The following is a 13,393-nucleotide window of genomic DNA, read 5'->3' on the forward strand; positions in this document are numbered from 1 at the left end:
AATTATATTATTTAAAATGGTCATTCGTAAGTAAAATGAGAGATCAGAGAGAATCAAAGTAAGTCACTTAATTAAAAAAGTTAAGTTTTCATTGGGGGCAGGTTTCAGTGGCACTTTCTAGACTAAGACAGGTCTGACAAGCTACTTCTGAAAATTCGTCAATGAAAACCTTATGGATCACAACAGAAAAATCAGTCTGACTTATTTGCTCTGGACACATCATCAAGAGGGATCAATCGCTAGAGAAAGTCATCATGTTTGGTGAAACAGAGCCAACTAGGGCGCGGGAGACCCTCAGACGGATTGGCACAAGAGCCACAACAATGGATTTGAACATGCTGGTGATTCTGAGGATGATGCAGGACCAGGCCGCATGTCATTCTACTGTACACATAAGGTCACCATGAGTCAGAGTTGACTTGACAGTAGCTAATATATATAACATACCCACCTCAAACTTGATCTCTCAATTAGAAATTTATGATCCTAATGTTCTCATTCTCTTCTCTTCTGGCATAAAGTAATTAGGAAAAATCACTTCTGTCACTTTCTTTTCACACACATGACAATTCTGGCATTTTCGAGTGTTTAAGTGAAAGGTTGTATGGATTGTAGAAGGCAACAGGATATAAAACCTGGGTTTAAGAGCAGTTGCTGGGGGCCAGAAAATTTTTTAAAGGTAGGTTTTTTACTAAGGTTGTTTTTAACCCTATCAACAAACAGACGAACTCAAAGTTACACAATGCTTTCAAGGCTGAAGGTACTATTCAAAACTGTAGAGGATATTCTTGCCAACTATGATCATTGTATCTTAAGGGTGTGAATGCTGGCTTATAATCCAGCAAAAAAACAAACCAAGATATTTGGAGAGTAGTTCATTGTGACAAAAGGAAGACAGTGTTCTAGCAGCTATCTGGGCTCCGTCCCATTGGTAAGAGGGGAAGGGTGGCACAAATAAGCACTGGCCTAGGCATCAGGGATACCTGGGGATTAGATGTTTTCACCAATTATAGTTGAAGAACATTTCCAAGTCTCAGTCTTCTTCATCTAGAAAACAGAATGGTGATATTAGACCTATCTACCTTAAAGGTTATTTTGAGAACCAGGTGAGATAATATAGATGAAACTGCTTGGGAACTGTCAGGTTGTATCCAAGCTTAATGTAACATATTCTTGTTTCTGAGCCTGTAAGACAAGAGACAGACTTCTGTGTCAGTGGGTCCTAGTAACTTTATGGCTCCAGCCTATAGCTTTTTTCTTAACTACATGAAAGTTCTTTATCATTTAGTCCCTTAATGACCCTAACTCCCAGTTATCTTCATTGTAAACACTACCAGAACTCAATTTACTGTTCATTCCCAGCCAACAGATGTGTCAATTTATTAAAAGATTTCATTAATCCAAGAGGCTGAACTATAGATGTAAAAATTGTTGAACTGGTGTATGTTCTGCTATACATATTCTCAACAACAACAAAAACTAGATTAGTTAAAAACAACCAACCAACCAACTCTGAAACCAAAATAGTCCCTGAGATTCATTCCAACTGAATTGATAAAAATTAATTTTGGCAACATAACACTAACGTACTGGCAAATGTGTAATATTATATGCATGCACACTGAAAGGAGTAAAAAGTCCATCACCAAATGCTCACACAAATGTTTTCACATAAGCATTAAGTACACAAAGTAACCAATCAGTCCACATCAGAAGCAATTTAAAAAAAAGAAGTGTGTTTTTATAGCTGCATGTAACTATTTCTGTCAAATAATATGAGCAGAGCAACAGATAAAACAAGGATAAGTCATGCCATCACTTCACAAGGATCTGGTATCATAGTACGTAAGTAGTAAAATAAGAGAAAAAAGTAACGTCATGTCTCCTCTCCTAACCATAATCAGTAAAAGCTCCTCACCACACACACACACACAAAATCCAGTTTCCCTTAATACCAACAACAATGGGATGAAAAACAAAGAGGGAATAATTAGAGTGAATTTTCAGGAAATGGAAAAGGGAGCCTTAGGAACATCTAAAGAGGAAAGTCTCTAGATTAAAGAAATTAGGTCAGTGTGGAATTTCAAGATTTCTCTTCCTCTTTTGTGTTTGTTCTAAAATATGATTCTCAGCAGCAAGAAGTTACCAAATGAAATAATAACATTCACAACTTTTAGGAGATGTGTCAATTGTTTTACAAAAACCTCAAGGGTAACTTCCTGTTGTATGTTGTAGCATCACTCAAACTGTTAGTCAAGGAATGGAGCTCTGGGTTAATGATTTCTGTTGTTGTTATTTGCCATCGAGTCGGACTTGACTCATAGCAACCCCTCCTTGGGTTTCTGAGGCAGTATCACTACGCAAGTAGATTGCCCCATCTTCCTTCTGAGGAGTGGCTAGTGGGTTTGAACCGCCAGCCTTCTGGTTAGCAGTCAAGTGCCTTAGGCGCTACAGCACCAGAGCTCCATAATGATTTCCAGGGTTCCCAAATGCTAGCATTCCAGAACCAAGAAAGAAGGCAGGTTTCTTAACCTTATATAAGCCATCCTCTGAATCCACTAACTATTAAGTCATCAAGAATTTTCCATCTTTAAAAAAAAAAAAAGAGATTTTCCATCTATAAAATTTGTTTATCCTTTCCCACCAAATAATTAATATTCCTAAAGGCTTTTATTTGAGAAAGATATTAAGCAAATACATTCACCATGAAGGGGAAAAATTGTTTGTCAAATTGCATACAAGGATTTTCTAGTATTGTATAATCCCTTCCAAATCAAACACATTACAATAGCTACATGTAGCATACAATACCTGTGCTCCTGATACAGGGCCAAAGGGGTTTGGTGGTCTCATGACAGGCTGGCTGTATATTAAGGTTGGTTGTGTCATTACAGGTACACTTCCCATTTGAGGAGGCTAAAGAATAAAAGAGCACCAAGTTAAAGGATGCTGACTCATATCCCCCTTATTATGAGTAAGTCAACAAGAAGGATGACTGGAATAAAAAATATACTATCTCTGCTTTGACTCAAAGTGAAAATTCCTCCAAATGCAAATAAGAGTAACAGCTATAAATTTGCTTAAGAGTATTTTTTAAGGAAAATCTTTGCCATGCTTATTTTCAAAAGGATGCAACAAAGCCCAATAACTAATTCTATTCAACTGAGTTGTAAAATTTAAACTTTACTACTACAGTATAGCAGATAAAGTAATTCTGATACAAAAACTTTTAAATTTCCAAATTTGCCCCTTTAGACAAAAAACTCGAAACTACAAAACTTGAAGGCACTTAAAGGAAATTGCCTTTGTATATCAAATCAAGTTCTTATCCTATTATGCAAGTGATCAAAAGACAGCTGATTCTTTGACGAGGTTTACTCTCAATGGTCTTTCACATAGTTTTAGAGGGAACCAAGAAAGGGTTTAGATTATACACAAATTCTTGAGTAATTGAAAACAGAATCTCAATCATCAATCTCTTTCTTTAAAAATTACCACTCCAGGGTAGAAAACAGAAGCTATATTTAGTCCTTCAAGTAGACACCTGGAACTTCTAGTGTTATGAAATTCAAAATTATAGTGGCCATTCAGGTAACTGTGACTCCTAGTCAAAGACACAGAAGGCTCTGAACTTTTCCTTGGGTAACACGAAAAGAAGACACGAACGGCAATTTTGCCCTTTCCAAATCTCACCAACTGTAGCAAAAATGGGTCTTACAAGCTTAAATTTAACGTATGTACCTTCATTTATAATGCTAAAATTACTTATGGGGTAAGACTACAAATAATATGATTAATCTCTTTATAATGCTTTTTCAACACAACTGATTTCCTCCAAGTGGATGTGTGGCCTTGCCATCACTGTTGGAACTTCTCTAGCAACTAAACTTGGAAAAAAATTAGAACTTTATTTTAGGCTTATGATCTGAGTTTTTGCACAGACTCCTTTTTTGTATAACAAATACCAATCCACAAACTGTGAAACTTCACACATATGAAAGGAGCTACTTCTATGTGATGTCCACAAAGATGTCACACAGTAGCCCCAGTAGCAAAGCCAAGGACATAGTGCTGCCCTCTACCAGTGAGAATTGTGAGAGTAAGCTCCTTTAGACTGCGGACTGCAGGCAACCTGAAGGCTAAAGAGCTGCTTTTGTACTATAAAATTCACCGTCACAAGAAAACTTCTCTGGTTTTTATTATATTAAATTCACTGCTAGAGAATCCCAGAGGTATTAACCTCTCCTTTCCATTATAGTATAAAATCTCACTGTATTAAATTTATGGTTAAAGCAACAAAGGCTTAGAATAAATATTAATGCTTAAATGAGTTTGTAATAAGTATAAAATGCCTAGCAAAAATAAACTAGGCAAAAAATAAGCCAAATCATACTATGGACTTTAATAAATGATATCTACTGTACAATAATTATTCTAGAAATATTCATGTGACTGTTGTTATTGTAGTAGGTGCTATGCTAGCCACTAGGGGCAATAAGTTCTTCTTTAAGTTATGCTTGTAATAAAAACATGTTAAATATGAATGAGAATATTTTCAAAAACATGTATCTGGAAATATACTTACAATTCCATACCCTATCATGCCTGTTGGTGTAGTAGCAGGATAGGCCATTACAGGAGGTGCCTGACATAATGAAAGAAAAAAATAAATAAGGAAATATAATTCATGTGTATAAACTGAATTTGAGGAATCAATAGCTGTAGTTCCATTAAAAAGAATTGCTAAGACAGCTGTGATTAGGTGGCACTTGTGATCATTAATAACTGTCAATTAATGCCCAATGAAAGAAAATCTAAGAATCAGCAGAAAAGCAGAATTAACAGAAAGGAAAAAAAAAAAAATCACTTAAATGTAGATAAAACAGAGATCTAGGATTTTAAGAAGCTTATTGAGCTTAAAAAATCTTCAAATTTTAATATTTAAAGTTCTAAAATTTAAAGTCCATCAATATTACAAAAAATGTTTACCAAGAAAAAATATTACTGAATTTTTTCTTGGGACTTCATTTTTCAGCACTCAAAGAAATAAAGGAAAAAAAAAAAGATGCCAAATCAATTAATAACTTGATCTTCCAAAAATTAATTTTCTAAGGATCTCATTCATCCTTTTCAAAGAACCCCAACAATTCTAAGCCACTACTGAGTATATTATTTCTATGACTCATAGTCCTAATATAAAGAGTTTGTGTATTAGCTTTCCTTTTCATTTATTCCATATACTTAGTAAACTATTTCCTGCAAAGCACCAATTTCAAGGAGGAACATTAAATTTTTAAGTCAATTTATGCCTGAATGTTTAAAAGAACCATGAACCACTAAGATGCTTAAGTTCTCTTCTTCCTTCAATTCAAATCATGATTTGTATTAAGATTGCTGAGTCAAAAATGACTCGACAGCAATGGGTTTGGTTTTATTTTTCAAACATGTAAGTCTGAGCACAGAATCATTTTAGATGTATTTGCTGTCTTAACAACATTCCCTGTGTGTCATCTTATAATGAATACTGAAATTGAATACAGGTGAAAGACCAATAACACTGCTTAAACATTGAAAAAAAAAAAAAAAACCAAAAACTGAAATTACATGGCAATTTGAACATATGCATGGAGAAGTTAAATGAAGCACAGCTTTTAAAAATTAACATTAAAGTGAACAGTTAAAAGTTTAGTATTTGGGTGAGCATGTAGGACTTATTGGTCTCTCCCTATTTAAAAACCAAAATCTGCAAGAGCAGTAGACAAACTGCCAAGTACAGCAGAAGCCTGTAAGATTTCATGCAGTTGTTACTTTAAACATTACCACAATCCACACTTCCCTTCATTCAGAAGTCATCAAGTGCATAGTGGCAGCACAGATACACGCACAGACACCCAGCCATCTGGCAGCAAATGGCGGAATATTAAGCAAGAAAAAAATTGATATTTCCCATGCCACCATCAGAATTAATTCTGCAACACACCCATGAAATCAGTAGATGCTAGGAAGAATTTCTGGCACATTGAAAATCTGAATGTGAAAACAAGTAATAGCTGGAAAGTTATGAGATTCTGCTATAGCAGTGGTTAACAGCATGCCGATTTATTGCAAAAAGGCTAGTTTTTGGTCACTTACGTATTGTGGAAAATGCATGCCATTCTGTTTTTCCCAGGGAGAACAATTACATAATGCAATAACACTGGATTAGAACAAGTACTTACACAACAGAAAATACACAGAGAGCATTTTAGTTTACATGTACATTCACTAACTACCTAAAATCTTTTTTAATTTCATTATCAAATGAAAGATTATCTATAATGAAACACTGTCAAGGCTGACAAGGGAAATTCAGTCTTTGGTCTCGTCCTCTTACATGAACAACAGTTTAATTATGAGTGTCATTAAAACATAAGATCTTTCAGTAGTGTCAACAGTACAAAATTCAGTGCATCCCATAGAAAGGATTACATTAGATGGAGTCTACCATAGAAGATTTAGTGAAGTTATTAAAAGAATATGTAATTATATATTTTAATAAAATCCCAATTAATTTGTTTTAAAGTCTAAAAAATTAAAAACCTTGACAGTGTTTAAGGATTAATAAAAAGGTTAGAAATGTAAAGAAATGTCACAGGCAGTTCCCATCATCAGCCCTGAACGTTTGCCGTTAAAAAGAAAACCTATGCAATACAATGCAAATAAAGTTAACAAAATCCTCAAGAGATGACAGACATTGCCATATACAACACTGCACCATAAACACTATCATATCATCAACTTACATACAAATTCTAGTTGGTTAGATACCTATTACATTCTAGTAGCCAATATTAAATCATGGGCTGTCTACCTGTAGACATGTAGTAATATTTCACATATATTAATGATAATTCACTATAAAATAAGAAAATATTCAATTGTATTATAATAGCCCATGTATTTATATCATCCCTCATACATTATCAATGTATAATTCATACACCTGAGACTATAAAAATTCACTAACCTCCTACCATTCCTTAGTCAGTGAGCTGTGATAGACTGACACTGAGCTATGGAAAAAATACTGGATTCAGAGTTAGAAAGAATGGATTTTAATTTAAATCTTCTATTTTTTAGTTGCTTCCCTTTTGGAGGAAAAAAATCATATAACTAATCCTTAAAATTGGGATAATAAAACCACCTCAACAGTGGTTTCATTCACAGGTTCAAGATAGTGAGTAAAATCTAAAAAACTATTTAAGCTCAAGTTCTTAAAATTAGTAATGGAGTTACTGCTACCAGTGAAAAATTACTACTTTAAAAAGGTAGCTAAATTTCAATATTATTTTCCATTTAAGAAGTCTGAAGCCATTATTTACTTTCCACTTATGAAGTCTAAATCAAATAAAACTCTTTAGATAACATCACACAAAATTTTATCAGAGTGCTATTTTTTTAGTGCATCCCTACTGATTTAACACATGACTGACCCAAAGGAAACAGGGCAAAGAGCTGGAAGGGATTTAATAATAAGAAAGTGGCTATCACAAGGACAATATAAGGGTCCAACAATTATAGAATGGCAACAGTGTGTACTTTATGCAATCAAAATGCTATTACTAGTACACGGTTAAAAGAAGATATGTTTCCAATTTTTCTACAAGAAATGGATGTTCTCGGACCTAGGAAGACTTACAGGCTTGGTATAACAGCAGGTAGCCAAGCACAGGGGTATGGATATAGGGATACTCTGAGTCAACTGTACCTTACAGTAATTAAAATCATTCCTAAGACTTCACTGAAACTAGGTGCTAACTAATGAATTAGTGTATGTAAATTATACAACAATATTAATGAGAAGTAAGTATAGTGTCTTTACCAATAGTGAGATCAGAAAAAAATGAAAAATATTTCATTCTCTAAGAAAATAATAAATTTGAGACCAGCAGTATAGAGTAGTTAAGAACACATATTCTATAGTTAAGCTGCCTAGGTTCTAATAACCCATTGAATCACTTAAGAACTCTGCTACTCCAGGCATACTACTTAGTAACTATCCTTGATTTTTTCATCTGTAAAATGGGATAACAACAACATAGTTATAATAATAATATCACATAGGGTTAATTTGAGGATTTTATAAAATAGCACCAGTATTATTTATTAGAACAATACCTGGCACATAGAAAACCATAAATATTAGCTATTAATATGTACACCTGACAATACAGTCAATAAATTTCCTTGAAAAGAAATAAAATTACTTATATTTCTGAAATTCAAAACAATGTTTCCATCTTTGCCTATCACTTTAAAAAATATTTTCATGTTACACATTTAACTAAATTATTCATGGATTAGTATATATCATGAGCTTTTCTGACTCACCATTGTGGCAGCATTCCAAGCAGTTGTTGGTGCAACCTTTGGTTGCCAGTTTGATCCCCCAGTTAACTTCTTTTCACCTGGCTGACTCCAATTTACATCGCTTTAAATAAACATTAGTGAGAATATTAAACACCTCTAGTTATAAAGTTTCTTTACTGTATAATTAGACTGAACAACACATTTAAGATGCATGCTTGACATCTCTACACATGTTTTCAAGATGAATTCTAAATGGGGAAAGATTGCAAATAAAACACTCACTTCTTGGTGGTTCCATTTCCAATGCCAAGATCTAGTACAAGAGAAAAAGAAAGCATTTTAAAGCTAGACTCATTTTTATAAAACAACCTATTTAAAGAAGAAAAAATATCCAAAGAATACTTACTGCCCACAAGATTGGCTAAGGATGAATCCAAGTCATCAGATACTAACTTGTTAGGTGGGAGTTTGGCAACAGGAAGACTCTGGTTCTGAGAGGCCACTGTTGGTTTGAGAAGTCCACCTAGTTCATCAAAGCCTTAAAGTTACAAACAGATGAAATAGGATTTGTAAGGAACTTTATGGTGCTACAGCTTCCTAAAAGGGGTCTCTGCCTTTTCTCCTTGTTTGCTCACTGGAAATTTTTTTTTAAAAAATGGGCATTAGGTAAATGGACTTAAATGGGAAAAGGAGAAATTCTCCATTCCATAGAGAATTGATTGAAAAGGCTGTATGTGTTTTTACAGAAATCATCTTATCTTATCTCATGACAAAATGCATTACAGTTAAAATATATGAAAAGAGAACCAACCAAGTAAACTGTTCTTACTGCTAAGTCACACAAAAAGAGGGAAGTGGAATGTAATTCTTCGTTCACTCAGCAAAATTTTCTAAAGATTCACTTGTAATTAAAGAAATACAGATAAACATATATATATATATGTAACGTTTTAAAAAAAGTTCCTTTTACTTTAAGAAATATAGATCTATTTATATTCTTCAAAGTGGGGAACGTAACCGTGACCATTAAAAGCTAGTGAAAATGAATTATTTCCTTTCTTCTTTAAATCAAAGAAATTACTAAACTATTCTCCAATTGCCATCTAGTAAATTAGGACATTGCCTGAAAATGAAACATAAAATAAGGTTCTCTATCAGGGTAGACAGTAACAACAGATCCAAGCAGTGCACTAGGGGATGCATTAGCATGGCCTCAACTCAACAAAACTCAACTCACTGCCGTCGAGTCGGACCCAACTCATAGTGACCCCTCCTTGGGTTTCCGAGGCAGTATCACTACGGAAGTAGATTGTCCAACCTTCCTCCCGAGGAGTGGCCAGTGGGTTTGAACCGCCAGCCTTCTGGTTAGCAGTCAAATGCCTTAGGCACTATGCCACCAGAGCTCCCTAAGAAGAGTAAATGGAGTATTTAAGTTCACAGAGACAGGACTCTTTCCTTTACTCCTTTTCCCAGGAAGACAATGCAGGAAAAAGAAAATGCATCAAAAAAATACAAATTTAGTAGGTGCACAGAAAAAAATAAACTCTTAGTCCACGTATATTCTTTATAAGGTTATGTCTTACTCTTTGAATAATAACTAGTTATATGTTATAAAATTAAGTTTATCTCAATATATTCTATTTAAATGGATTAAATTTAATTACTAAGCAAAATCAAAGGCTATTCCATGGTAGGAATAGTATTACTGAGGGTTAGTTTTGTAGGAACTCTTAATCTTTACAAATTTCAAATTAACAAAATACTAAATAAAAATTCTTAAGTGGAAACCTGGATCCCCAGATTTATAAAGTTCTTTTAAGACAACTGAACAAGCATACTATAATAATGATTCTTAAAAGCAGTTAAAAAAAAAAAAAAAAAGAAAACTCCTGCACCCACAGCTCTAACACTTAATACATTCTAGTTGTTTATACATAGATTATCTAACAAATCAAAATATCTATAGGTTGTATTTTCCTAGTTTTTAAAAAACAGCCAATTTCATACTTTAAAATATGGGTATTATTTGTATGAGAAAAGATAAAAGGCACAATATTCTACACACAGTCACCAACAACTTACATTCTAAATCTGAGCAAACTCTCTCACTGAGTTCTGTGAGAGAGAAAAACCTTTCCAGAATCAAAACTGCCACTAAGAAAAGGGCAAAGGCTAATAGTACCTCCAAGCTCTCTTTGGGTGGGGAGGGGCAATTTCATTGGCTACCCTAATTAAATCTACTCATACATGTTCCAAGTAGCATTATCTTTCATTACACAAAATCCCAATTATTACTGTTACTACATTTAATCTACTTACACATGTTCAAAGTAGCATTACATATCCTTACACAGAATCTAAATTAATATTGTAACTTAAAACAAAAAAAATTCTTACCCCCAGAATCTACAATAACATTTGTAGATTTATTTCCAAACACAGATTCAAAGTCAACATTAAGGCCACTGGAAGGATGTGGCTGTGCAACTGGAGAAGGAGTGAATCCTGAGAAAAACCAAAATGGAAAAAAGCTTAATTCTTTAATAACTCTACATTTATAGCTCTTTAACAATGACAATAGAGTGGAAAAATCAATAAATTCCTAGAGCCAAAAAACATAAAAGCAAAACTAACTCTGTAAGCTAAATATTTTCTCTACCACATTTTTTTGTTATTACATTTTCCATAACAAAATCATTCCACTGACAAAGAAAGGAGCAACTGATGCTGAATTAGCAGTTTGTTATAATACATAAGTAAAATTTTTGCATATATTTTTTGCCTTAATTTTGTATGCAGGTAATCTATTTTTTAAAAAATCTAAAATTCTAAGATTTTGCATAAAATAAAACAGATACACATGTAGCAATTAGTCCTTTTAAAAAACATAAATCTATTTAGTCTCTTCAAGATAAGTACTTCTCCTACTACCTGTCCAATTTTCCCATCTCTTTTGTTTAATAGTTAATCAAATGCTACATGGTTAAATTCACTTATTAGTAGCAGGAGTCTGAAATTTACAACCCTGTAATCTTTATATCTACTTTGTGTCTAGGTGCTTTTAGAATGTCAAAGAAAAAACAGACTTAGAATTCTGAACTTCTAATCATACTCTAACTTCAATTTACTACTTACTTGTGACAGTGAAACTAACAAATATACAATCAAATATGCTAATTTACCTAACTATAATCTGAAACACCAGAGCATACACAGGAAACCTTATTCCTTCCTGCTTGTATTACACTGATGTTAGTGGCAACTAAGTGAACAGATAAGACATTCAGATCTCTGAGGTCAGCCTATGCTAAGGTAACAATAAGCGCAAAATTTTCAATTACACTCTATTTTTTTAGATGAAGTTCTGAATCTCTAGGGGCTGAAAAGAAGACTAAAATCATCTAAGTAAATTAGGGCTGTCAGATGATTAGAGAATCTTTTAGTTTCTGAGTATATCCAAGCAGAGAATAGTCTGGGAAGGAAGGCTGTAGTAAATGCTTTATAAAGGTTCTCTGGTTCCTAAATTATGTAAAGTTACGATGTAAAATAAATAAATAAATCTAATATTAGAAGATTAACAACTACATCTTTAGAAAGAGTTGAACTTCCTGATTACTAAACACAAGTTTTCTCTCTTCCCCACCTCTGTTCAAGAACCTTCAGTCTGCCAAAATCTCACTTTAAATTCTTAGTGTACAATACCGTTATTCTAGAAAGACTGATATTAAAGACTACTGTAAGAAATAGGGCAAGATTTGGTGAGAAGTCCAAGAAGTTCCTCAAAGACAGAGGACCCAGTAAATAATGATTTATTATTAACAATGTCCCACATGAGCTGCTACACGTCAATACTACTACTTTTAAAGCAGTATTTTGCATCATAAAATGAATGCTCTGTAGGCCACAAATGTATAGAGAGCGCACAAGGTTGATCTTGCTCCACATTTAAACCTTAAACCACTTTTAACACAAAGATGCTAGTACTACAGTGAGAAGACAAACATTATTTTTTTAAAAACAGAGTACATGCCTAAACAAAATAGTTTAGTATATAAATCTCCTGACCATCCACCAACAGGTTCCTAGAACTATACAGACTAAGCAATCTGATAACATTTTAAGTGTACAGGTAGGTGTTTATAGGCCTATACACTTAAAAAATGTAATCAAATTTCTAAGTCTATACAATGTTTACTTCTTGCTCTGTGATGGGAGCATGGGCACACAATCATGGATTTTTGTCTGCTGAGTAGATACTCTGGTTCTTTTTATGAGGAGTTAAGAGAAAAGCTGAAGAACCACATGTACCTACTCAATAACAAACCAACCAGTTGCCACTGTAGACTCAATGGCGACCCCATGTGTTTCAAAGTAGAATTGCACTCCACAGGGTTTTCATGGCTGTGACTTTTTGGTCCCTCTTGGGAGGTACAAACCACCAACCTTTTGGTTAGTAGCTGAGCATTTAACCATTTGGACCACAACAGGGAAATACAAAATACTATTACCTAAAAGCACCAAAAGTTATTAGAAAAGATAAAAAGTAACCCAGAACTAGTTTTAAGCTTCTTCATATGGGGGAGGGAAAGGATATGAAAATAAATTTTAAAATAAATTACAATAACTGATAAATTACTAGGAAAGCCATTAATGTATTATCAAAATAACAATCTTTTAATTAATTAATGCCTATATTACACACACTTTCAGGGTAAGAGTTTTGCATCATCATTTCAAATGCATATCATCAACTTAATGGGCCTTTTGTCCCTGGCCCACTTTTTGGGACACAGTCAGGATTGCCAATTTTTAATTTTTAAAAGTTACTTAAAACAAAGAAACAAAATAACATCATTATTACAAAAAGAAAAAGAAAATAATTAGAGACAAACAATAAAACAAACAAAACCCCATATCTTCCAAGTTAAGTTTAATTTTATGAACTAATCTCTACAGTGCCCCACTACTCTTTTATCTCATGATGGCTCAGTGAAAACTGTGCCACTGACCAGCAGCATCAGCTACAGATAAACCTCTAGAAGCC

At 33.6% G+C, this 13,393-nt stretch overlaps 1 protein-coding gene across 1 annotated transcript in view; it reads right to left on the reverse strand.

Moving 5' to 3' along the window:
• PICALM (phosphatidylinositol binding clathrin assembly protein) overlaps positions 1–13,393 on the reverse strand; it is a 123,952-nt gene that overhangs the window by 8,869 nt on the left and 101,690 nt on the right. The window contains exons 14-19 of the mRNA XM_042781708.1: positions 10,747–10,854; positions 8,756–8,887; positions 8,632–8,662; positions 8,371–8,470; positions 4,586–4,645; positions 2,812–2,916 (exon numbers count right to left, since the gene is read on the reverse strand). Of these exons, the coding sequence (XP_042637642.1) occupies positions 2,812–2,916; positions 4,586–4,645; positions 8,371–8,470; positions 8,632–8,662; positions 8,756–8,887; positions 10,747–10,854 (536 nt within the window). The remainder of the gene's footprint in view (positions 1–2,811; positions 2,917–4,585; positions 4,646–8,370; positions 8,471–8,631; positions 8,663–8,755; positions 8,888–10,746; positions 10,855–13,393) is intronic.

This window comes from Orycteropus afer, unplaced genomic scaffold, assembly GCF_000298275.1.
Source record: "Orycteropus afer afer isolate SDZICR_OR568_19922 unplaced genomic scaffold, OryAfe1.0 scaffold00154, whole genome shotgun sequence".
NCBI lineage: Eukaryota > Metazoa > Chordata > Mammalia > Tubulidentata > Orycteropodidae > Orycteropus > Orycteropus afer.